General features: G+C 39.4%; 1 protein-coding gene across 4 annotated transcripts in view; it reads left to right on the top strand.

Moving 5' to 3' along the window:
• The window catches only part of PTCH1 (patched 1), a 67,499-nt gene extending 43,782 nt beyond the window's left edge, over positions 1–23,717 (top strand). For 3 of the 4 annotated variants that reach the window (XM_041399467.1, XM_041399466.1, XM_041399465.1), the window contains 9 exons: positions 5,053–5,195; positions 7,145–7,328; positions 8,818–9,098; positions 10,620–10,757; positions 12,680–12,822; positions 15,765–15,864; positions 17,220–17,474; positions 18,555–19,086; positions 20,523–23,717. In XM_041399467.1, the coding sequence (XP_041255401.1) occupies positions 5,053–5,195; positions 7,145–7,328; positions 8,818–9,098; positions 10,620–10,757; positions 12,680–12,822; positions 15,765–15,864; positions 17,220–17,474; positions 18,555–19,085 (1,775 nt within the window). In that variant the 3' untranslated portion in view covers position 19,086; positions 20,523–23,717. Of the gene's footprint in view, positions 1–5,052; positions 5,196–7,144; positions 7,329–8,817; positions 9,099–10,619; positions 10,758–12,679; positions 12,823–15,764; positions 15,865–17,219; positions 17,475–18,554; positions 19,087–20,522 lie in introns of those variants that run through there. The other variant, XM_041399468.1, reaches the window with a different exon arrangement.
• Positions 23,718–25,481: the final 1,764 nt, after the last annotated feature.

Here is a 25,481-nt window from a genome sequence, read left to right as displayed (position 1 = left end):
ATGCCATTCATGTCTAAGCAGTTGATAAGGTGTTATGCATTATAGCCAAATACGGCCCTGTGTCTTGGGTAAATAAATATTTGGTGAGTGTTTTCAGAGCAGAGAATGAAAAATCCCTGTCCGCTGATGTATTGTGACACAGACTTAACTTTCAGCTCTTGAGTGATCTTGCTGGCTACAACTGGGACTGCTGGCATGAAGAAAACTCAGTGTGGCTTGTGTGTTTTATTGGGCTAGGAACTTACTGCATAGTCCAGGTTTCCAATCAACTACACTTACCCTTTCTGTGGTGCTGCTTTTCTGTGCTGAAGTGTAACAGGGTGGGGAAAGATAAGAGAGACCTGGCCTTTCAGGTACTGTGATGATAATTATATTGAAACCAAGTAATTGAATATTGAAGATACTTTGACAGCCAACATACCCTGCCCAGGATTACTTTGATGCTACCTATGTCTTTCTATTGGGAGAATCTCTAGAAAGTGTTTGCAAAAAAAAAAAAAAAATTGTGCTGACCTGATGAGACTGTAAATTTTAAACTTAATTGTGTACAGATGACCACTGCAGCCTGTGATTCTTAGAGAACATATAAGTAACTGTCAGTATCTGTTGTATTTTATTCCTTCTGAAAATATGTTAAACAATATTAGGAAAGCAGATGCATGTAAGTGACAAATCTACACAAAATGAGGTTTCCCATGTGTTTAATGCATTCCTAAATAATGCAAAGCAGTATTTCAGCTATTAGCTTTGGGGTTTTTTAATGGTTTTTAAATACATTGGATCCATTCATTGCAGTCTACTTACTGGAAGCTTTATTTAAAATATTTTGCTCACATAAGCATATTGAGTGTAAGGGACGGCATTACTGGCAGGAAGAAAATTCAATGTAGCTAGATGTTTGCTGGATTGGAACCTTACTATACTTGCTAGAATTCTAAGCAATCGTCCTTCTACATGCTTTTCCAAATTATCTTAAACCTCTGCTGTTTACTTTGGGTTTTTTTGTGGTTATTTTTTGCTGCTGTTCCAAAACAGTAGGAAAAAGTGTGTCTGGTGTCCCCCCTTTCTCTTTTTCCCCCTCCCCCACGAGGGAGATGGAAATCTGAGATTGTGTTCAGGAAGCTTTATTAGTGCTCAACCTCAGCAGAGTCTGCCAACGATAAAGTCAGGAGGAGGTGCCCTTGGATTTGCTCCTTTGCAGGCTGCTCTAAATGAAATGCTGGAGGCTGGCCCACTTGCTGTTACTCCCAGGAGTGCTCCCATTCCCAGTGCCCCTCTGTCAGGCGCACCACATACCTTCCCAAACCCCTTTCACTTTGGGTGCCTCCCTGTCCTCTTTGCAATCCCTTGTGTCCCTCTTGCGCTAAGGACTGTTTGTGTGGCCAAGGGCCTGCATGTCCCCTAACACTGTATGCCCGTGCTCGTGTGTGTTCTGTGCACCCATGCTCTTCTCATAGCGTTGTTCATACTCTGTACTTAGCTCAGCACATAGTTACTTTTCCCCTCCAGTCCATGTTAGCCAGCCTATTCTTATTTGTCCTCTGCTTTTCTTCCACTAGAGGAGCAGTGTATATTCCTGGTACCTGGGGCATACTGACAGGCTGTGTGGAGCTCAAATGTCGCAGTAGAATAGTCAGGGTGACTCCAGGAAGCTGACTTACTGTGGTCCGTGTGACATGCCAGTCCTGTGACAGGCTGTGGATTGGCCTTTTGATCACACGCAGCTTTAGAATTAATCAGTATGATTATTAATTAGTGTTTAGGTCTGTATCCTTACCTCTTCTCCCTACTTTTTCTGAGGGGTCACAACTAATACAACCCTGTTGCTTTGTAAAGTTGCAGGGCTCTTGGCACAGAGTGTGATACTGCATTCATGGGGCTCTAAAGGAGGATGTTGAGATGTATCAATAGAAAGAGATTATATTTTCAAGTGGTACAGGGAATTGATGTTACAGGGGGAAGCTAGACTGTTGTACTAAAAGCTGCCATGCTTGTAGTAGTTGGGGAATTATTTTAAAGGTGCAGTCTAACAGGCAGAATAACACCTGATTGTTACCAACTATGGCTGATGCCAAAAGAGTCCAGGGAAGGGAAGATGAAGATAGAATTTACAAACAAGGTACAGATGAGAATCCTCCGTGAGGTAGAGCAATTCTACTGGCATAGTTTTATGTGCTGGAAAGACTGGATAATCGAAGTAGGAGCAGCTTTGACCTGCATAGCTAATTCTTGCCGACTTGACTGTGAATCCAGTGCCAGAGGTTAATGGCTCAAGATGGCCTTCTGACACACACACATTTGTCCAGCAGAATGGAGCATGTAACACCATGTCAACAACCATTTTTTACTAAGAAGGCATCCTTGGTTTAGCTGTGCATTCTCCCTCATCTAATAGCAGGGAGTTTGCCTTCTGCCTCATGCACTTATCTTTTCAGAGACCCCTTTTATTTTGCTTTCTAGTACTGTTTATGTTACCATATTTTCTATTACTGAAAATGCAACAGAAGAAAAGTCTACACTAATCATTCATTTAAACTGGAAATGTTAACATTGCTTTTGTTAGTGACCAAATGTAAATGAGGTAGCTTGGACTCCCTGACAGCTTCTAATTAGGCTTTTTGTTTTTGCAAAGGGAAATCTTATGCAGTGTTTCAAGGTGGCAGCTGCTCACATGAGCTAGTAGGAATTCCTTCCTCACCCCCACTCTGACATAATTTTTGATATTGTCACTTTCTTCTGAAGCACTAAGTGAAAGTGACTGCTCATGTGAAAAAATCCCTTATAAAAAGTTTTAAAAATTCCCTTAATTTCTATTAACTTTTCTGCAGAAAGATGTCAGCAAGATACTTTCCTCTTTCTGCTCAGAAACATATAATTTATCCCACTTATGATAGATTAAGTATCTATTAAAATAATTGTTATGGACATGTTTGCTTTGAAAGCAGCAAAATCTACTACAAATTTTGCAGTGTAATAGCAAATTTTACTTCTTGCAAGTTTGAAATTTTTCAGAAATTAAGTACAACTGCCAATGGTTTCTTAATATTCTTTCTGTAGACTTTCAGCTTCAGCAAGGTGAATTATAAAATGACCTGAAACATAAAAGTGTTTAAGCTAGCTGAAGAATAAAAGTGTAAAAGGGAGCAGAGTTTGAAGGATGACCAAACCTGTGAGAATAAGGGAGCAGGGGAGTGTAGTAGAGATGTAAGAGAGCTGAGTTTTCACCCACTGCAGTAATGTTTCCAAGTACATGCCCTTTTTTGCAACCTCAGACTGGTATGTCATATGCCAATGGATTTGTTTGTTGTTGTGTCTGTGGAGCCCCCTGACAGGAGTGGGATGTTTATGTGAAGCTGTGCTCTGATGTGCTGTCTATCCTAGCAGTTTGTGTGCTCCTTCTGTGGAAAGGAGACACTTCTCCTGGAAGTGTCTCCCTCACACTGTTCTTAGGTAGTCTCCTTCTTTTCCATGTGCTTTTTTGACAGCATCTTGTTCACTTTCCAAAGCCATTGTGTTTCTTGTCAGTGATATGATAGCCCAGATACTCTCACTTGGCCACTTTGTGAAAAACTGATGTGGAGCTGAACTTGGCACAGAAGGATGGATTGGTATTTTTGTGTACTTGTACCAGTGTTTCCCCTCTGTGCAGTGCCAGCAAGTAGTGCTTTTTTGAAAGGGAACCTTAAAGTCCTTTGGTGATGTCAGAAAACCTGATTGCGAATTGTCCTCCTCCTGGAGCAGTGCTAGAGGACTGCATGCAGAGATCTGGCAGTCGTCTTTCATAATTTGGGTCTCAGCCTGTTGGCTTCACATGATTTGCCGTGGTTTAGTGAGACAGCATAGGAGGCAGTTTTCTAAGGAGGAGAGGACGAGTTTGTCAATGGGAATGGGTACGCTGCCCCGAGACAGTGTCAGCTGGGTGCATTTTCTCTTCCAGTGCCCTCATCTCAGTACAGCTGTAGCTAACCTATCCAGCCTGCAGTGATGGTTTTCATTACGGCTCCTCGGCCCAGCTGTGAGGTGGGTCGACGATTTCCTCCACCGCCACTCCCCCGGCCTTTTTCTTCCCTTCCCTGGACATGCGGTTTGTCATCTGCATGCACAGAGCCTCCTTGTACTGGGCTGTGGCTTCCTGTACTAAATCTGATCCAAATTTCTGCTGTGAGGTATTCCCTCCCTCTTGAAGGGTGGCAAGGAGGAAAATAACAGTTGAGAGTGAATAGGTGTTGGCTGTGATCTTTACACGTGCTGGCAGCAGATCTCATGACTTGTGTTAGCTGCACAAGTTGAACAGATGGAACAAATTGACAAAATCGTGTTCACTCACGCTGTGCTTGAGGAGCAGCTGAGTTGCTGTTTGAAGTTGAAAGTTTGAGTGTTTTTCTCCCCGCTCGTAGTGGAATTTCTGGTTATAGCATAGAAGCTATTGCCCCAGTGCTCTGCAGTAGCTCAAAACAGTAATGAGAGTTGTGTGTGTCCTCCTCTCTGGCTCCGTGCACTCAGCCAGGGTTTTGGTGAGGCAGAGGCTAGTAAGAAGAACGTTTCCCTTCTAGATAACAGACTTATGTCTCCTTTGGTGGCAAGATGGTGAAGCTAGATGAGAGCTGAGCTCAGCCCTTTTCTGTTCTAAACAAGATTAACTCTTTCCCATACACTTCACCAAGTGGAATACTTGGGGAAGATCTTCAATTTCCCTTGAGGGGAAGACATTTTTGCCAAATCACAAGGCATCTGCAGCTTGCTAGCTCAACTTTGCTGGTTTGCACAACCTGGAGACTCCTGAGGCTTCTCCCTTGCATTTTCTTGCTTCTCCTGCCTTTCTTTGGGCAAAATATTGGACACACAACTGACACTTCCCATACACTGTCAGTGTGGGGCCCCAAATTTAGGGGGAACCAGGTCAGTAATTTTCATCCTGATTCAGCTATGAAAAAGCATCATTATTCTTTCTCCTTCTGAAACTTGTTTATAATATTAACCTGCTTTTTTTATTCACCTTTCAATTCTTCACCTGCTTATTTTGTCTCTCCTTTGTCTCTCTTAATTCCTCAGGACTTCAGGATGCATTTGACAGCGACTGGGAAACTGGGAAGATCACTTACAACAGCTATAAAAATGGTTCTGATGATGCTGTTTTGGCTTACAAACTCTTGGTACAAACAGGCAACCATGCAAAGCCCATTGACATCAACCAGGTAGTGTATTGGAGTCCATGCTGGGTTACACAACAATACACAAGTCATCAGGAGTGGGGGAAGCTGCAAAGTCTACAGAGGTTGTAGTATCTTTTTTCCAGCGCAAGGAGCTGAATGTCTGAATTATGCCTTTCTTGTATGGCCTTGCTGATGTTGCTGAAGCCACTCCTCAGATGCACTATGGCCTATGTTGCAAAGTGCTTAAATCAACATGGCAAATACCAGTCCTAGATTGTTACTGGGTGGTGGGCATTTTGTGCTCTCATTCCAGACATGCACAGTTTCCATGGAAATTGTTGTGAAAAACACATCTCTGCATCCATAGGTGTATGGAGTTCAGTCCTATGCTGGACATTTGCAATTATTTGTTTTGTTCCTACTGATTTGTTCAAAGAAGAACAATTTAAAAAAGATATTGATGAATTATAGAGGAAGGAGACTGAAATGATTACATGCAGTATCATATTCTTGTACCACCATCACTAAATACATCTGAAGTGCTGTAAAACTACAAATGGCAGTTGTTAAAGCTGACTAAATAAAATATGCCTGAGGTTACCACAGCATGACTGCATTTGCTGTAGCCATTTGTAAGTGAAAATACATTAGGAATGAGTCCTTACTAAAAGTAGATTTCAAATGCTGAAGAAGAAATTCTTCAATAACATACCTTCTCTTCTCTGAGAGTCATCATCAACTCACTGTACTTTCAGGCAGAAAAATAGTGTTTTTAATGAACTTCTTGGCAGTTCTGCTTACTGTCTTTCTTTTTTTCTTCTTGGCATTAAAGGTTGACAGATTTACAGAGTACATTGTTCAAAGTTACTGTAGTGTGTGAAACACACTGCTGTATAGCAACATGCAACATGCTGTCAGGTCTGAATGAAGCTTCAGCAATGAATTAGGCAAAGAAAGGGAGTCGAAGAGAAAAACCTTCAGTGAGATTTTGTTTAGCAGAGTGTACCAGGTACGCTGTGGAACAAATGCAATTGGACTGCAGCTGCTGATATAATTTCCTGTGCCTGGGAGGGAGAAAAGTGTGGTGCACCCACAGGGGTTGAGTGCTGTACTGTGCAGTTCCAGAGACAGCTTGAAGACATACAGTTGTTGCATATCCTGTGGACTAATTGAATCCAGATCCTTGGAATCCAACTTTTTTTTTTTTTTTTAACTGCTGTCACTGTTGTTTTTCATTTCATTAAAAAGACCTGGAACTGGAGCTCAGCCAGAATTTTAAATAAACAAAACAAAAAGCCCCAGTAATACTTTTCACCCATGGAGTCCTCTGTAAGAGCTCTAGCTGTGCAGGATTTGGCTAACAGAACCTTGGAAATATACCACTGCTGTTTACCCCACAGATGCATTTGCCCACAGTGACTCAAATAACACGGGGCAGTCATCTGCTTTTTTGACACTGGGCATTTTCTGAATACATAGGTCATAGGAGGCAAGTGTTAGCAAAATTTATACAGATGTTGTTTTACTTTTATAGCTCTCCTCCATTTACTGGGTGGCATTTCCTTCAGTGTTAACAACAGAGGTTAACTGCACACAGACATGTATAGGGACTCTTGCCAGGTTTTCTTTCCGTGTCTTTAAATATGTTTCTCCAACTTAGTTGTTTTTCATTCTTGGCTGCAGTTTTTCAGAATTTGGATTTAATTGGTTCAGTGTATTCTAGAACCATCTGTTGATTTACTGGTTATTGTAAATATTATATGAGTACTAATTTATAAATAACCACTGTCACTGCATTTTCTTAGATTTTGTTTTTGTTGTCCAGCAATAGTTTACTGATAAGTGCTTTCAAATGAAGATTCATACCCTCTTGCTTTTACCCTTCTATACGTGTGTTGCATCTCCAGGCCATTTATTGAAAGCATTATGGCAAGAGCGCTGAAAGCAAAACTTATTCTGTGAAAGCCTTCTAATTTCTTCCTATTTTGCAGTTGACTAAACAGCGTCTGGTGGATGCGGATGGAATCATTAACCCAAATGCTTTCTACATCTACCTGACAGCCTGGGTTAGCAATGACCCTGTGGCGTATGCTGCCTCTCAAGCTAACATCCGCCCGCACCGCCCAGAGTGGGTCCATGACAAAGCAGACTACATGCCAGAAACACGGCTGAGGAGTAAGTTGTGTTTCGTCTTAACATCCTACAGTTTACATGAGTGCCCCCACTCCTTCCTTCCAGCACCAGTAACCCCTGATGCTGCACAGGGCTCAGAAGCATAAGCAGGAGAAGACACTGTGTTACCTATAGTCATAGGAGATCCAAGCACTGCTGAGACTGTGACACCATTGCAGGGTTTTATCATGTTGAATAATGAGTTATAGAACAGTTTAAAGCTCCAAAAATTTATAGTAAGCATTGCTTTTTAAAGTGTTACCTGATAGTTCTGTCTGTGTGAGAAACCTGGGCATTTCATGAAATTCCTTCCTGAGTTATTCTGAAATTTCATTACTGAAATTCTATCATGGTTGTTCTCAGTTCTTAATATCTAAAATTTTTACCAAGGTAACTCATACACTTAGCTACTGCAGTGATATCATATAAGAGCTCGAGGGACTAGGGGAGAAGTCCCACTTCACACCATTCACTGTTTTCCTGGCACCAATACCAAAAGCTGGCTTTGATTCAGCTTTCAATTGAGGATTGCTAGTTGGACACCAGTAGGGAAGGAGAGAGGGCATATAGGGGACAACTGGTGCACTTGGAAACGTGGTTGGATAACCATGCTTCAGTGTATCCAAACCCTAGAGCTTTGTGGCAGTCGGCCAAGTTTTGTCTTAATGAAAATTTATAGTTGAGATTATAATAGGGCAAATCATGTTAAGCAAGTCAACTGAATGAAGCTGCAGGGTTGGAACACACAATGGCAGTAACCGAAAGCTTGTTGAAGAAGACTTCTTTTCTAGTCATAGAGGAGACCTTGCATTACACTCAATAAGAAATATAGAGAGTGTTGGTTTGTCAAATTATTAAGAGATAAAATGTTATGTATTTCCTCGGTAAGCCATTATTTCTATATTATGGGGATTTTTCCTCCACTAATTTCCATCTGAATGTGGATTTCTGCATCTGAATTTCCAAATATTTGATGGAAATCTTTAAAAAACAACCAACCTACTCAAGCCTAATTTTTCTCTAGTTTTGTGTCAGTGGATCTCAGTTAATCTCAGGGAAAAGACCTTTGATTTCAAAGAAACTGCATAAAAGAGGAGCATTTGGATAAAATTTTTTAATTGTTTGATTGTCTACTCTTATGTTGCAGTTAGGGATTTTTGACTAGGTATTCAGTAAAAAGCACTATAACATTGATCACGATTAAATACATGAATTGAAAGATAACTGTTAAATGATACATAACTGTTAGGGAACTTGGTGGAGGCTGTGTTCGTCCCGTCACACTGCATGATAAAATAGAGTAATCTCAGGTACTGTTTCCAGTTTCTCTTTATTGGAGAGTTTTAAAACTATAATTAATCCAAACAAATAAATTCAAATTCGCCACCTTTTATGCATTTTGCTGTGAAGAATAAGATGTTTTGCTAACCCTGGTCTCTGTATATCATCTTCTTCCCAAAAGTGCATTTTAACACTGCTGTCATTTTCCTAGTTCCAGCAGCCGAGCCCATAGAATATGCTCAGTTTCCTTTCTACCTCAATGGATTGCGTGAAACTTCTGACTTTGTGGAGGCTATCGAGAAAGTGAGAGCTATCTGTAATAACTACACCAGCTTGGGAATCTCCAGCTACCCTAATGGTTACCCATTTCTCTTCTGGGAGCAGTACATTGGACTTCGTCACTGGCTCCTCTTATCCATTAGTGTGGTTTTAGCTTGCACGTTTCTGGTGTGTGCCCTCTTCCTCCTAAACCCCTGGACAGCTGGGATCATTGTAAGTTTATTATAAGGGTCTTTGTTGAAGTCAAATTCCTTTCAGCATAGCTCTTGCTGTAGTCGGGAAGGTTTTGTTTATGTCTGGGCCTCTGGTGGAGTATGTATATTGCATCATTCATTATATATTTATTCAACTTGAGGGGTAGGGTTCATGCTGAAGGTACAAACCTTAATAGCCTTAATCTTCTGGCCACCTTTTTTTCAGGTTTAAAGGTTTCTTAGAAAGGTACATAAACTTTTACTCTTGCTCAAATGTGCACTAACATAAGAAATAAAGGCACAGAGGAAAATTAAGAGCTTTATTAAAACAATTTCAAATTCTGTATTCCTTTTCTTCTGTTGTCACACATAATTATTTTTCAAGGCAGTTGCTTATGACTAGCTTGTCTGTAAATTTTCCCAGCCATTTCTGAATGCAATATTTCTAGAAAAAACTGAAATGCTTATGTTGTACGGACTGTGGAAAGCCTGTAACTGAGCGAGGAGAAAGAGCATAAAATTATAAACTGCAATGAGTACTCCTCCATGCTTTCTGCAAGGCACCAAAAGCCTCTCAGTAAACATTCAAGTTAAATTGAATGATGATGTCCCTATGTTTAAATTCCATAAACTATTGTATGGTTTATAAAAAGCCAGAAGTAGAAAAGCATAAAACAGTTACTAGTTTTTTTAATGTACATTTATATGACAGGTATGTTAAAAGGTAAATGTTTAGTCTAGAATATTTTTCATAGCACATTATCAAGCAATTTATGTTATTATTCTTGATTGATTAGCTTATAAAATCATTTATTGCAGTGCATACTTTTTCTACTTTGGTAAAGGAGTTTATTTTCAGAGTCTACCATTGCTTTTATAAGTGTGTCTATTTTTCTTTTTTTCCCCTCTGCTTGGTTTTAGCTACTTTTAAAGTTCATTCTCCAGATTTCCTTCCCTCCCTTTTCCTCAGTTTTTTTTTTACAAGGTAGATGAAAGAAAAATAAAAGCTTCCCCTTATATTTAACTGCTCACTTTGCCCATGTCAATCCCCCCCAAATACCTTAAAAGCTGAGAGTCTCTCTGTAACCTGAGACTCACCAGCTGATTATGGCATTCAGTTTCTTCTGTGCTTTACACATCCTCACTTACATTTGCAGTTCTACAAAAGAGTTCAAATACAGGTAGTTGAAAGATACTTTTTTTGGAAGGATTGTCTGAAAGATGAGTGAAAAAGAAAAATGTACTTGTTGGGAGTATCCATGATAAGGAGGAATAAATGGTTTTTCAGTTCACTGATGGATTGTAACCAATACAAAGCTGGTGCTTCATGTGTTAACTGGTTCTTAGGGTGTAATTTTGAGTGGCATGCAGCAGCATTCGTTGCCATTCAGAATAATGAAACAAGTAAGAGCAGCTTGTCTTTGGGAATATAGGATGGCTTTGAGGAATATGTCCTATGGTAACCATGTTCTTTGGAAATGTCTTTTTCCTCATTGTCTGGAGTATAAGAAAATACTAACAGATGTTTGAAATCATCTAGGTGGTGGTGCTGGCGCTGATGACTGTGGAGCTGTTTGGCATGATGGGTCTAATTGGAATAAAGCTGAGTGCAGTGCCTGTGGTTATCCTGATTGCTTCTGTTGGCATTGGTGTGGAATTCACTGTTCATGTTGCTTTGGTACGTAAAATCAAGAAGCATTTTAAAAATGTCTTAAAATAAAATTGTGGCAGTGTTCAGATCACAAATCCTCACAGTTTCTTGTCAGTTACATGATTCTCAGAAGGAAAATGGTCACAGTTTTGTGTACCTTTCTGTTTGTCTCAATGGAACAGAGTTGATCTTGATGAGGTGTTTTCTGACTATTGAGTCAGTCTCCCAGGAGACAAGAAAGAATAATTAGCTGTGATACCTGTTTGTCTGATTAATGCAATTATATAGAGAAAACAGAGATCTTAAATCACCTTGCTTCATTCCAGACTCTCATGATCCTTGTCTGAAGCCTCAATGTTGCTGCATCAGCTTTACACAGCTTTTTGTTGCCTCTTGTGTGTAGATTCCCTGTCTTGCAAAAGAGAATTCTTCAGATGAGTTTTTCAAAATCAGATATTGTCATTTGGTATTTTTGGACTTCTTGAATGTGAACATGTTTGAATTAGTGTTCCATTTGTAAAATCTGCATCTTCTTTTCAGAAGCCATTGGCCAATAATAGTGGGCACAAACATGCAGTCTGTAGGAAACTATTTTTCTACTGTTTATCTAGTGGTTTAGGTGATGTACAGAGTTAGGGCACATAAAGTCACCCTAAATGAAAAGAATCATTTTGAGAAAAACCAGAGTGGAAATAGGGTAAGGTTAAAGAGGAGCAATTGGATCCCTCAAGTGATGACATCTTTTTTTACCTTGCTGATACAGATAGACTTGTGGAGGTAAATGAATTTGCTAGGACTTGGAATCATTTGGGAAGTGTTAGTGTAGATGAGGAAGAAAGAAATGCCAGCTTCTTAGTATTGAGGACTTAAAACAGAAAAAATTGAATTAAAAAAAGGACAAAAGAGTTGTTTCTAGATGGGAAGAAACAAACTTAATTTACAGGACTTTAGTGATCACCTGTGCCTGAAGGTAAAATGCCAAGCAAACTGAAAATAGTGGTTTTCTCACATTCACACTGGAGATAAAAAACTTGGTAACATATAAATAGTCAAATCAGTGTTGTGTAAACCAAAACGATAGTGCTGGAACTTTTAATGCCAAATTTAACTGAGTTTAAGAGTGATTCACAATCCACTAGTGGGTCAGGTTTTGCTATTGCTTATGAACTGTGACCTTGTTTTTTTCTAGTTGTAGAAAGAGAGATTTAAATTCCAGGACTGTGAGGAAGATAGCTGCTTCAGCACATATCTTAATAGCCAGTAGGGAATTAACTAAAGAGAGCCCTTACAAATCACAATAAGATCAGTCATGTTCTTGTTTTCTTAAACCATTAAGTCATACACAGATTAGACAAATTTATAACACCAGCATTTGCATGTTCTTGATGAAGCTTATGCATACAGAGTTGTAGGGATGAAGACAGTTCACTAGTGATTTTGTTGCTCAGCCACTACCATGTTCAGCACTATTCCTAGGATAATTTGTATGTATAGAACTGCCAGCTTTGAAGTCCTAAAAGTTTCCAAAACCTTTTTGAGTGAAATGAAAATGTTAAAAAATGTCACAGAAGCCATGGACCCACAAGAATGAGAAGAACAGCCAGGCAATTTTCACACCTGAAGTGCTTTCACTAGGATGTGGATTCTTTTCTGGTGGAAATAGGCAAATCCAGAGACAAAAGGCTACTGTTGCAAGTAGGCATTGCTTCCAGAATTATTATGGTCTGACTCTGTTACCAGTGCTTACTCTGGTTGTGTGCCTTCAGCAGCTGCTATGTGGTATATCTGCAGGATCAAGCCTTCTCTCAAGGGTTAGGCAGCTACAGAGATAATTTTGATAAACTGTAGTTTAGAGTAATTAACTGATGGAAATCTGTGTATACTAGGAGAGAGGCTGTTTGGAAGGTTGTATACATCTGCCTAAGGAAATGAACTTTTTTGTTTTACAGGCGTTTTTAACTGCCATAGGAGACGGGAACCATAGGGCTGTCCTTGCATTGGAACACATGTTTGCACCAGTGCTGGATGGGGCCGTGTCCACTCTGCTTGGGGTGTTAATGCTTGCAGGATCAGAGTTTGATTTTATTGTCAGGTAAAGCATTTTTGTGTTTTGACTTTCTTTCAAAAATAAAAATAGGTGTGCTTTTAATTTTTATTCACTTCAGTGAATCTATCATTTTATTACTATGCATGGTGTGTCAAGTATGCTTATGTCATGGTCCTGCTTTCCCTCTGTGTTATTAACTCCTTGTTACTTGCTAGACGTGGTAGTGTTTCCTTTGCTGACATTAAAATCTGTTCCAGGAAAATCTGAGACTTAGCATGAAGGAACACAAAGATATTGCTCTTTAGAAAGTTTACTGATTCTGGGTTTGAATTAGTTCAAAGCATCTTGTATTGTCCAGTATTAGCTGCAGCTGACCTTTAGCCTTGAGGTCCTCTAGATTTCTTGTATGCACAAGAATTTGTATGCAAAAGACATGTGAACCTACAAACATTCAACTGTGCTGCAAGTGACTCTCTCAGGGCTTCCCCTTCTATCCTTATGTAGGTTTTACATAATGAGGAAAAGGGGTGGGGGAATGTGGGGGGGAGAAGGCGCTGTTTGGGAGCTGGGGAACCATAAATACGAACACAGAACTTCATACTAAAATTTTGTACAGCAAAGCCTAAAGGCCCTTCTGTTTAGAACTACAAGCAGGCTGTTTCTTGTGAATATAATTAAGAATGTGTGTTTGTCAAGTATAGAGGAAAGCAAGTCTTTTCTTGAGGGGAATTTGAGAAGTGCAATGAAACAGATCCTCTTCTATTCCAAACAACCTGTGGAGCTCTGCAAAATGGCTAATCTTAGAAGTAACACAGGCTCTTTGTGGTAAACTGTAGTGCACACACACAAAAAAAAATAATCCAAGCCCTAAAATGGAACTGAGGTAGAGCTGGGCCAAATAAAAATGCTCTGAAAGATGGCTTAACTACTTAAGTAGACATAAGCTGGATAGATGACTAGACTTAACTGACATCCATTTGACAACAAGAACAACAAATGTCAGGGGCAGGAACTGAGAGAATGACTGCTAAATCTCATCATTTTGTTTATGTATGAAAGAGATTTGAAGAAAGCAGGCAGTTTGTAGTTAGATCTCATGAAACCTACATGAAAATTATTACTGTATAGGCATTCCATGTCCTGAAATAAATTTTTTTTCCCCAAAATCTCTATTTTTTAACTTTATTGAAGAAATATAATTATTCTTTTAGGACCTGGTTTTGTAAGCGTTGGAACATTTTGACGCACAGGTTACTGATAGTTTTAACCTAAATTTACAGGGGTATATTTTTGGTGTGCTACTTTCCTACTTAACAGATGAAACTTTGGCACACATTTTTGTGTCATAGCAAATGGAAGATTGTAGCAGCCCTTCACACCAAATTTGGATTGGATGTGCTCTCAGTTTATAAAATGAGCCTTTCAACTTTTCAACTTAGGTTATTTTACTTTTTTTGGCCATCAGTTTCTGTTTTTATAGCACAATCTCACTTCAGTTTGCTGTGTTTAAAAAATATAATAGAATAAACTATGGGGAGCCTGAGCATTGTTAGAGTGGGCGAAGAAGATCCTAAACTTCCGGAAAGCGACAGATTAGTCCAGCAATGTGGAAGACTAAGTAAATTAACAGACACTGTATACACCAACTGGTCAAAGCTATAATCCTCCTGTTTATTCTAACGTTAGATGGATGAGATGCAAATGTTTTTAATGTCTGTTGTTGATCTGTGTCCCAGTTTAAAGTTCTGGTGGTTTATGTTAGTAGAGTAGATTGGCTTGCTGATTTTTGTTAATGCAGATCAGAAATTCCCAAATGTTTACAATAGCAGGATATTTATAGTTTTACAGGAGTCTGATATATTTGATCAGATGTGGAAACAGGGAGGCAGTAAAGTTTGTTGCCAGCTAGACAATGTAATCAGCAGACCCATTAGTAGCAAACTTGCCCTCTGTTCTTCTCCTTTGCCTTCTCCTCCAGGAATTTACCAAGACTGAGTCCTTGAAATCATTAGTTACAATGCAGCCTTAAGTTTAGTCTGATCCCCAGCTGTGCCAAATACCAACTAGCAAGACTTTCCTTTTACTGACAGGTTTACCTTGGTATTCATGAAGGATCCCAGACCTTAGCCCTCAGTGGTGGGAAAGGACAACTACTTGTGCACTTTTCTCTTCTTCCATAGTATTTCAGCCTTTATGTTTGAATTGGCTGACGCAAAACAAGAGTATTCAGAGATGCTAAATTGTTCAACAAAAGATTAGCCTGCAATGCAGCTCTGCCATTGTGGAGCGCTCTTACTCAGTACAATGCTGAAGCTTACTATAGAATGGGCATTTTCTTTGCAGAAAGCGGGTTCCTGTGTTGTAAAAGAGTTGCAATTCAAGCTATTTGGTAAAACTGGAACTCACAGAAATCTAGGTGTTAAGTTTGATTAATGAACAGCAAGGAAAACCCTTACTTGATGTACTGTAGATTTAATTAGACATTCTGCTGTAAGTTGCAGAAGCATTTCACAGTGGATTAGCTGCAGGGAGAAGAGGACTTCTTTTCGTTCTACACTAAATTGTTTAAATTCTACACCCTTCACTTCATTTGTTTGCTTCTGCTGGGTTTTCACTAATGGGGGCCCCTTTTCATTGTATTTGTGCTTTCAATCCATTCAGCCATTCCCTGGGCATTCCATATTTTTGTGTTTGTGTAACACATTCATAAATAACATTACATGCTTCCAGATTCTGACAAATTAACAAATTTAATTTTTTTGTTTCCTTTCTCAACTAACACTTTGTGGAATGTAGCTTCTCTAATTCAAAAGGTAAAAACACCTATATTTTATATGGAAAGTGACATAATTGTTTCCTTTTATGTTAGTAATATGTTAGAGTTAATTTAGTATCTGTATTATTTTAACATATGCAGGAGTAATTTGTAATCCCTTGTTTCTAACAGTGGCTATTCTCTCTCCCAAACCATTTAAACTGTACTTCAGGTATTTCTTTGCTGTTTTGGCAATCCTAACCATTCTAGGAGTTCTCAATGGATTGGTGCTGCTTCCTGTTCTTCTCTCATTCTTTGGACCATACCCTGAGGTGAGTAAAATTAATGGTGAACAGAAAAATAATACTATGTCCCCCTCAATCACCCCTCAGTTTTAGAAAGTATTTTTTAAATACTTTTTTTCTTGGATTAAGTTTCTTGCTCAGGTTCTTTATAAATTTTTATTACAAGTGCTGTTTGTTACATAGTTGATAATACTAGTTTTTAAAGCTGTTTTTTTTTTTTTTTTTTGTTTTTTAATAAGTCTTGTTTTAGAAGTCACAATAAGCAAACCTGATAGTGTTATTTATACTACTAGCGTAATGTGATATGCAAACAAATTTGTAAAATAAGGATTTCCCTCAATATTTTGCAAGAGATAGTTTGTTTTGTACGCATATTTTCTACTTTCCTACCTCACTGGCTCTGTTGCATTCCTGGAAGTGTTTAACTGAGCAGACCACCAGGAAGGCCTATGTGGACCAACACACACCGTGGTGGTCGGCAGACCACACCTTGATAACCATGATTGGTCTGCCAGGTCCCCACAGCCCAGTCACCTCTCCCTGCAGCATTCTCCTGCCTCAAGTAGCATTTTTGACGTGGGGAAAGCTTCACTTAGATATGTCATCACTCAGATGACTTTACAGTGCAAAGTCCAAGTCCAGACTCAGGATTCACAGATACCAAATTTATTTTTGGTTGTCGGTCATTTATTGCCTGCTCTGTAGTTAATATAATTATTGTATTATGAGGGGTTATCTCTATCACGTGTCAATAGAATCAATGTGCTATGTTTCACATATATGTGTGTGTGCACAAGAATAAAGCACAAGGTAAGTATTCAGCAGTGGTCTATTTCAGAAGTGTTTGGGTTCTTTTAATAATAGCAAAACAGTTTTGACAACAGTGTGTACTCTCCTAATTCCTAACAGTATGTATGGCCTGTCTCTTACTCAAACAATGTGAATGTGTGTGTTATTACTGCATATATGGCTATGATGTGTGTATCCATCTCTCTTTGCAAACAGACACGTAGTAACACTGTCCCAACCCATTGAGGTGATTTTATGAAATCACTGCTAGTGCTTGCTGAAGGGGGAGGGGAGCCCACGTATTATTTTTATATTTGCAAGTGCATGCACATACACACACGTATGCTCTTCCTGATACAATGATATTCAGAAGAATCTGTGTAGTCTTGTTTACATAAGTATCTGCAGGTGGAGGTCATGTCTTTTATACTTCCATTAATTTTTTCAGTTCAGTATCTGTGTTCATCAGAAAACTGTTGCTAAGCGTGTTGTGGCTTGGCAGGGTGTATTTGGAAGAACATTGTTTGTGTCAAGCAGTAGTGATTAAAAGCGTAAAGCTAGCTGAATGTAACTGAAAGTGTTGCTGTCATCAGGTTTCTCCAGCTAATGGACAGGACAGATTGCCCACACCATCTCCTGAGCCACCCCCTGGTACTGTGAGGTTTGCACTGCCACCTGGCCACACAAATAATGCTTCAGATTCCTCTGATTCTGAGTACAGCTCTCAAACCACAGTGTCTGGCATCAGTGAAGAGCTGCATCAGTACGAGGCCACACAAGGTCCTGGGGCACCAGTCCATCAAGTAATAGTGGAAGCAACTGAGAATCCTCTCTTTGCAAGATCCACTGTAAGTGGCTTTCTTATGTATTAGCAGGCGGGCAAGAAGAAGTTTTTTGGTGTGTTTTGTTTTTTGGTTTTTCTTTTTGTTTTTGTTTTTTTTTTTTTTTAATCTGTTTATTTTCGTGGAAAACTCATTTTGACTGATTGTACTTTGTGACTTTGTGCCAAAACCTGTTTGCAAGGAGTGAAGGTTTTCCTCATTCTCTCCTTTAGAACTGAGCTGGGGTAAAGTGGTGGTACAAAAGCACGGCCTTTGGCATGGGTAATTGCTGTTACATCCCATTGGCACCAGCCACAAGAGAGAGCTCTCAGTCTGTTTAATGACTGTTTTCAGAGACAGGAGGAGGAGAGATTACAGGATCCAACCTCTTTCACACAGCTCCATGTGGATTGCTATCATCTACCTCTCTGTGGCAGCACATTTAGGGGAGAAAGATTAGAGCCAGAAGGAAGCAGTTTAAGTGTTGTACCAAATCTTGGGCCTTGTTGCATCTTCCTACTGGGTTGGCATAATTGCGATTTCAAAGGAAAGTGAAAAAGCTCTGTCTCCTACCCCTGCTGATGTTGCATGCTGAGCTGCAACGCGGATCTGGTTTTGTTCAGCAGAGGCCTAGAAATAGGTACAAGCACAGCCACATTTGAAGTTCGTCACGGTTTATTGACTGATGTAGCTGCTGTGCTTCACGCTCTTTATGGAAATCAGAAAACAGATTCCTACCATCTATACAAACTACCCTACTAACATCCTGTGTATATTCCCTGCATGGAATAGCCTTTTCCAAATGCCTGCAATTCTGCTTGTTAAAACCAAGTGCTTGTCACCCATCCCTCTGAAAAGATGGACCAGCATGTAGGAATCTTACAATAATGTTTTCAGCTGTCATCCTGTGTTTTTCTTAAGATGTACTTTCCAGGTTTCAATAACTTCAGTCAAAAACCATGGAAAAATCAATTATCAGATTCCACAATATTCCCTTTGTAGAGTCAGAGCATTATTATTATTATTATTCCCAGCACAAAATATAAGCAAGTGTAGTATTTGCTTGCTTTGCTTTGTCAGAGGCGTAACTGTGCGTGTCTCTCTCAGGTGGCTCAGCCGGAAGCAAGGCATCAGCCGAGCCCTCGGCTGCAGCCGAATCCAGAGCCCAGCGCACAGCAGCCGTGGCATCAGGGCAGGCAGCCCAAAAGGGAAGCGAGGGAAGGGCCGCGACCACCTCCTTACCACCCTCGCAGGGATGCTTTCGAAATTTCTACTGAAGGGCACCCGGGACCCAGCAGCAGCAGGGATCGCTTGGGCCACAAGGCTCGCTCCCACAGCGTGAGGAGCCCGGCATTCGGGGCTGCGGGCGCCACAGGAGCAGCCTACTGCCAGCCCATCACTACTGTGACTGCCTCGGCCTCAGTCACTGTCGCTGTCCACCCTGCCCTGCACAGCCACAGCTCTCGGGGAGCAAGCTTTCCATCCTACGAGGGACATCACGAAGCCAGCCATGCTCCATTTGAGGACCCCCATGTGCCTTTCAATGTGCGGTGTGAAAGAAGAAATTCTAAAGTGGAAGTTATAGAACTGCAAGATGTTGAATGTGAGGAAAGGATACCTAGCAACAATTCACAATAAGGTAGGTCCATCCCATGCAAGCTTTGGCCTGTGTCAAAAAGCTTGGTGTGATCAAAAGAAAGAGGAAAAATAAAGTTTCTCAGAGGTAACTTTTCATAGATAGCACTACTTACAGGTCACACTGATCACCTTAAATCTGCTTACTGTGAATATAGTACATTTTGCACTAGACATGAGGTTGGCTAAGATAGTGCACTGCAACACTGGGAAGTCACAGTGCATTCAGGTATTAACTGCTTCGAAGAGCCTTGCAAAATGGATAAGTGTATCATACAATCCCAGTTTTCCAGATAAGGAAAATAAAGTAGAGTTTTGTATAGCAGTTTCTGAGCTGCGTGACTGCATTTACCATTGTGTAAGTCCTGTCATCTGATCCCTGAATCAGGCATGCTCTAAAACATTATATAAAATGACATTGCCTAGGAGAGTTTAAAATTGCCAGTTACTTCAGGAGTTGTCATCTCTTGAATGAAATACTTCATGAAAGAAAGTCCATTTAAAGTCCATAATAAGGACTGAATCCCTCCGGAAGATGAGCCAAGTGAGAAGTGGGAAGTCCTACCATGTCTAGTGCAGTGCTGCTCAGCAGAGCATCCCCTGCTCTTTGGGGGGGCCTTCAGAGACCTCCCCAGTGACCTGGGGCAGCTGCAGTGGCAATTGCAGGTTTGTACAGGACAGAGCTGCCCATTGGGCTTTTAAACTGAAAATTTCTTGGGCCTCTTACATGAAAAACTATTTCTCACTATTTTTACAATGCTCTTCTCTTGCAGGGGAAAAAGAACGTGTTAGAGTAGTTACTTATCTGTGGATTACTGCTTTTTCTCTTTGCTTGTCTGAGCTTTTCAGTGACAGACACCAGTCTGAGCAGAGCAAGTAATTTTATTTTGGTTCTAGAATATTTTGCACGTACACATGCATGCATGTGTATACACACATTGAGTTTTGATGGAAATTTTTATGATAACTCAAAATGAAACCACTTTCTGAATTATAAAATGTCTCTCCAAACATCCCAAAGCGTAAACAGACGTGAATGCCTTTAGACTTCCAGTCTAGAAATATGACAAATATTAGCATCCACAGAATAAGATAATACTTGGGCTTAGTTTTTTCAAGCTGAAGGGTATGGTAATGTGAGATTCTTAAATAAGCTCAGTATTCAATGTAGCATGCTTCTCCTTCAACTATTCATTGGTTTTTGACTGAATTTGTCACAGCTATCTAAAACTGCGAACTTAGAAATTAAAGCATCTACATTTTTCTAACTGGCATCAGTATTTATTCACCAGGAAATTAATGACTGAGATGAAAGTAGAGCTAGCATTTCCTGACTGCTAACTCTAATTACAAGAATAATGAAATGAGTTGGTTTCATTTGATTTGTTTTTCTTGAAATTTAGTGAATGTTTGCTTTTTTATCTCTCCTTATTTGTACAGGGTAATAACTGAAGCAAAGAAGAGGCCAAAGATGGAAAACTGTATTCCAGAACTGCTTGAAGAGAAGAACTGCTTGAAGTTGTAAAAAAACACATGCTGCATCAGGACAACAGTTCACTGTTACTGTAACCTATTGTATTATTTTGTTAAATATTTCTTTTAAGTATTTAAAAGATGTACACATATGTAATATACAAAAGAATGATGTAAAGTAGTACAGTTTGGAGTAATTTGCCTTTGGGCAATAGAATGGGGACAATATTGTGTGCTCTTTGTACTTTTTGTACATTGATATCTGTGCCACAACTAAGCTTAATCTAGTTCTAAATTTCAGCATAAGTTGCTGCTGCTTAAATATTTTATAATTTACTTGTACAATTCTATGCAAATATTGCTTATGTAATAGGATTTTTTTTAAGGTACATGTCTGTTTAAAATATTTTAAATTTGTGTATCACAACCCTGTGGTAGTATGAAATGTCCTGTTAACTTTCAAACACGCTATGTGTGGTAATTTTTAAAAGAAGCAAATATGAAGAAAAGCAAGTTAATCTGAGAGGCTTACATAGACTTAGCTATGTGCAGGTTTTGTTTTGCTGTATGTGTCCAAGTGTGCATCTGGAAATATGCGTGCTTTTGTGTGCATGTTCCTGGTGTACTCTAGTTTCTCTTTTACTGTATGTTAACACTTGGTGGGCTTACAAACCCACTGATGCTGATGTGAGTCTGGCTTTCCCTCTTAGTAGGCACTAGTGAAAACTCTGTTGTTGTTTACCAATATATACAACTATAGATTGCCATCATCAAAGGCCCAACTAAAATACTAGAGAAGACAGGGAGTTGAGGTTTAGAATTATGTTTCAGTTCCCAAATCCTTAATGACCTGTTTCACATGACTTTAGTCAAGTCACTTAACTGCCCGATGCCTCAGTCTTTCATTCTGTAGAATGGTTATAATTACACTTACCTACCTCCCAGGAATGTTGTGAGGCTTAATTACAGTTCATGTAGTGCTTTGAGGGTTTTTTTTTTCCCCTCACAAAGTATGCCAGGTAAGTGCAAGCACTATAACCGTTATTTTTTCACTTCCAAAGGTGCTGAATATTGACAGGTGCTGGTGGTTATAGAAATACAATGAGCATCTGCCTTATTTTGATACTGTTAATTTGAAATGGCTGGATAATGGATTGTTTAATGGTCAGCCACAGCTTAGCTGAGTCATTACAGCATTGAAAGCAGTATCTTTGGTCACCTTATTTTCATGGCAGGAAGGAATTAATAGTAAGTAGTAAAAATCAAATGGAAAGATTAAAAAAAAAAAAAGTATATTCACTTTTAAATATAAATGGCTTTCTGGTGGGCCGGGATGGTAATGACACTTAAAGCCTGGGTAGTTATTTTCTTTATTGTTTGTGTTTTCCCATGCTGCATTGGCACTTTTAATTATAACAGCTAAACTGGGATCTCTTTGCGAAACTAATTTAGCTTTTTGTACTATTGTTTTTAAACTAAAAGGGGATTGTCGCAGGTGAAGGGTCTGGAAAAACACTACAATCTGTGTTTCAGTTGGAAACAAACTGTAGGAACAAAGAACCTTAATTTAAAATAATGCAACACAAGTTTTCATTATCTCAGTCTTCTTTTTTTAATCTTTTTTTCTGCCCTTCACCAAGCTGTTTTTTTAGAACAGGTAGATGTTCACTTTTGTATTCAGAGCCAAACACAACCAATATTCAGTTTCTAAACGCAGCAGTGGTGGGGCTTTTCTTTATGTGTACCTGAACAGCAGTGGCCAATTCTTTGATGGGAAAGTGTTTTTCTCCAGTGGCTTCAGGGAGTCTATCTTTGCCTACAGACCTTGCCAGCAAAACGAATGGGGATAATTAGAATGCACAAATTTCCATGCCTTTTTTGCTCACTTGAAAACACTTTGATATGAGGCACTTGTTTACAGATCTCCAATGTGAACGCTCGAAGAGCAGGTGGCGAGAGCCTGGTGTCATTCCTGTGATACATAAGCTACTGTTTCAGTGCACACCAAGGGTTAATGTCACAACTGCCTACTGGTCCAGTTCACTGTCTAACATGAAAACTCTTGATGACAAAAAGATGAGGGGCCTCAATTTAGCACTAGCAGCATAGTGACCTCAGATCATACACACTCTGCAACAAAACTGTATGATACTAATTGGAAGCCACCTTCAACCACCAAGCTTGTGCGCTCACGTGTCAGAGACTGGCAGGGCTCCCACTGGCACCACTCTGTGCCGCAGGCTGCCTTGCTTCCTGCTCTTCCTCGGAGGGAAAGGGCCCAGGGCAAGCTGCAGTGTCTCCCACCTGCCCCTGCCCGAGTCTTCCTGCGTGCTTGTGTGTGGGTGAGCTGTCTGCTGCTTTGTGCACAATGTAGACCACCTTCTTCGATAGTCATATTGGCAAGGGGAGAACTCAGTGGCTGGCAACATTTATTTTGTTTTGGTTTTGTTTCTTAACTTTTTTAATCATGTGTGATATTTATATTTTTGTATCATAAGAATGTTTTTCTTACAGTATTTGTCATGCCAGTTTATAACAAACAAAATGCAGGGATTTTATTTCTATTGGAAACACTATTACAGTTATGTTTGTACTGTTTAATGGATTTTTATTTGTATAGAGTGCTTACTAATGTTAAATAGGAAAGAGTATATAACATTTACATTATGGACTTGTTGTAGCTTTTAGTGTAAGGAATTAAAAGGAAAAAAAATATTCAAACTGGGACTCATTGCCTGCCTGTGTGGTAGGAATGGTTTTGTGTCATTTCAGTTACAAAGATAAAATTATGCCATATAATTTATTTATATGAAAATTTATTTTTGTAGTGTACATAGTAGTCATCAAGTCTTTTGACAGAAGTATATTTTTAAAGAGTTTATATGTAATGATGATACCATTATGTTTTGGAACACTGCTGAGATACAATTACAGTGCACACTTTTCCTTGTAAACCCCCTGGAGAAAAGAAAGTGTTTTACAGTGTTAAGAGAGAAAGAGAGTGTGAATATTCATACAATTCTGAACTGTGTTTTAGTTACCATTTGTGATCTAGCGTGGTTCTCATTTTAAGCTTTGAATGGAAATTGTACAAACTCTCTAAATATTAATGTTCAAACACTGATAGAAAATCTAACATGAATAAAAAAATATTATAACTTACTGGTTATGGATTTGGTTGTTTATGGAATGCTTCTTTATTTACTGCTGGCTATCTCTGCAGGTGCAACCATGCAATCATTCTGATTTGGAGCATGAATCTGAGATTTTCAGTATTTGGGATGTATGGGATATTCAGATTTGCTCATTTTGGGGCAGGAGCCATTTGTTACCCTGTCTAAAGCATACTTGCTGGTCCTTGTCTGTTGATTCTGTTTATTACCTTTGCATGTTGGGGGATAGGTTTAGGACTGGGTTATGCATGTCATTCTCACTTTGAATGAAACAATTTGTTGACTAAAGCACCTTATATAAAGGTTATTTCTTCTTAGACGTGGGAGGAAATATTTTGTCTTTTTCCCACCTCTGTGGTTGCACCCTAAATTGGTTAACAGAATCAGTCTGGTATTTCCACTTTGTGGAAGAAAAAATAAATGCATTCTGAGTTCTGAAAACTACAGCCTTCCCTAAGAAGGGAGACTCTTGACAAAATTCCCTCTGGGAAGTGTGCTACTGCTTGCCAGCCAGAATGCAGGTCCCTGTGCCCTGCACAAGCCCCACTAGGCAGGGAGGAGAAGCTACAGTGGGCAGCAGAGAATAGAGTAACAACATCTGTCTGAAGTCATTCGTATCACAAACTGCAGTATGGTTTCTTCTGTGCAGATGCTCTGCAAGCATCCTTCAAAGTGCCACAGAGCCAGCAGTCCTTTACTTCATCCTTTAACCCTTAGATGATTTTTTTACATGAGACTTCTAAACTTGTCCTAAGGAAAAAGCCCAAACCTGTCTTGATATAATTTATAATTCAGCCTTTACTTTCCATGGCCAGAGTAAATACAAATACAATTTTCAATTTTATGTTTTCTGGAAGTTTAACCACAAAAGAGAAAAGCAGAGTTAAAGGACTTGAACTGCAAAACTTCAACACATATGTTTTTACTACTCAAAATACTCTCCCTCACACCCTCAGGATTAGCCAGCCTGAGTCAGGTTGCAGATTTGGCTCTTGTGAATACAGCCCATGAGAATAGCGCTCACTTAGGCCTTGCTTTAGCTCAGCTCACTCACTTCATCTTTCATGTTCCAGCCATCCATGGGAGCTGCTCCATTCACACAGCTGGAAGCCATGTAAATAAATCAATACATTCTGTCCATCAGAACATGGAATTTTTTTTCCTTTAAACATCCTGTTTTGCAACAACAATAGTTATTTACATAGTATTACTTGTAATGTTTAGTTTTCTTATCATTTTGCTGTCAGTCTGATTAACCTCAGGTAAGAACTTGATCTGATTTTTGCCAGAGGTTGGCCATATTTATTCAGGACTTAAGTAAACATGTCGCCAAATTTTTGTTGGCATAATGCATGTATTTAACAGCTCAGGAATGCTTCATGCTGCTAAACTGCAGCAGCACCGATATATGAACAGGTGTTTCATTTTTGTTAACTTTTACTCCCAAGGAGTGTTTGAGACACTGACTGTTTATATCTGAATATACCATTGCCAAATTGTAATTATTTTTAATGTCTGCTTCAAGCAATGAGAACAATTACTACTTTCCAACTCCATTTAATCATTCTTGTCTTTTTTGTTGCAAACATGTTGAATCTTATTGCTTGAACAGGGTGCGTGCCAGGCAACAACACTACCTAGCTTGAGTGGCTTGAAAAAACACATGCCCATTTTAACTTTCCCTGGTTAATTTCAGCTAATTAAGCACAAAAATCAAGCAGTACTTGGCTTTGGAAAAAATAAAGTTAAATGT

The sequence above is a fragment of the Onychostruthus taczanowskii genome, unplaced genomic scaffold, assembly GCF_017590055.1.
Source record: "Onychostruthus taczanowskii isolate IOZ18803 unplaced genomic scaffold, ASM1759005v1 scaffold160, whole genome shotgun sequence".
Classification (NCBI taxonomy): Eukaryota; Metazoa; Chordata; class Aves; order Passeriformes; family Passeridae; genus Onychostruthus; species Onychostruthus taczanowskii.
Note: the sequence above shows the minus strand (reverse complement) of the source record. Positions and strands in the feature narration are given on the sequence as shown.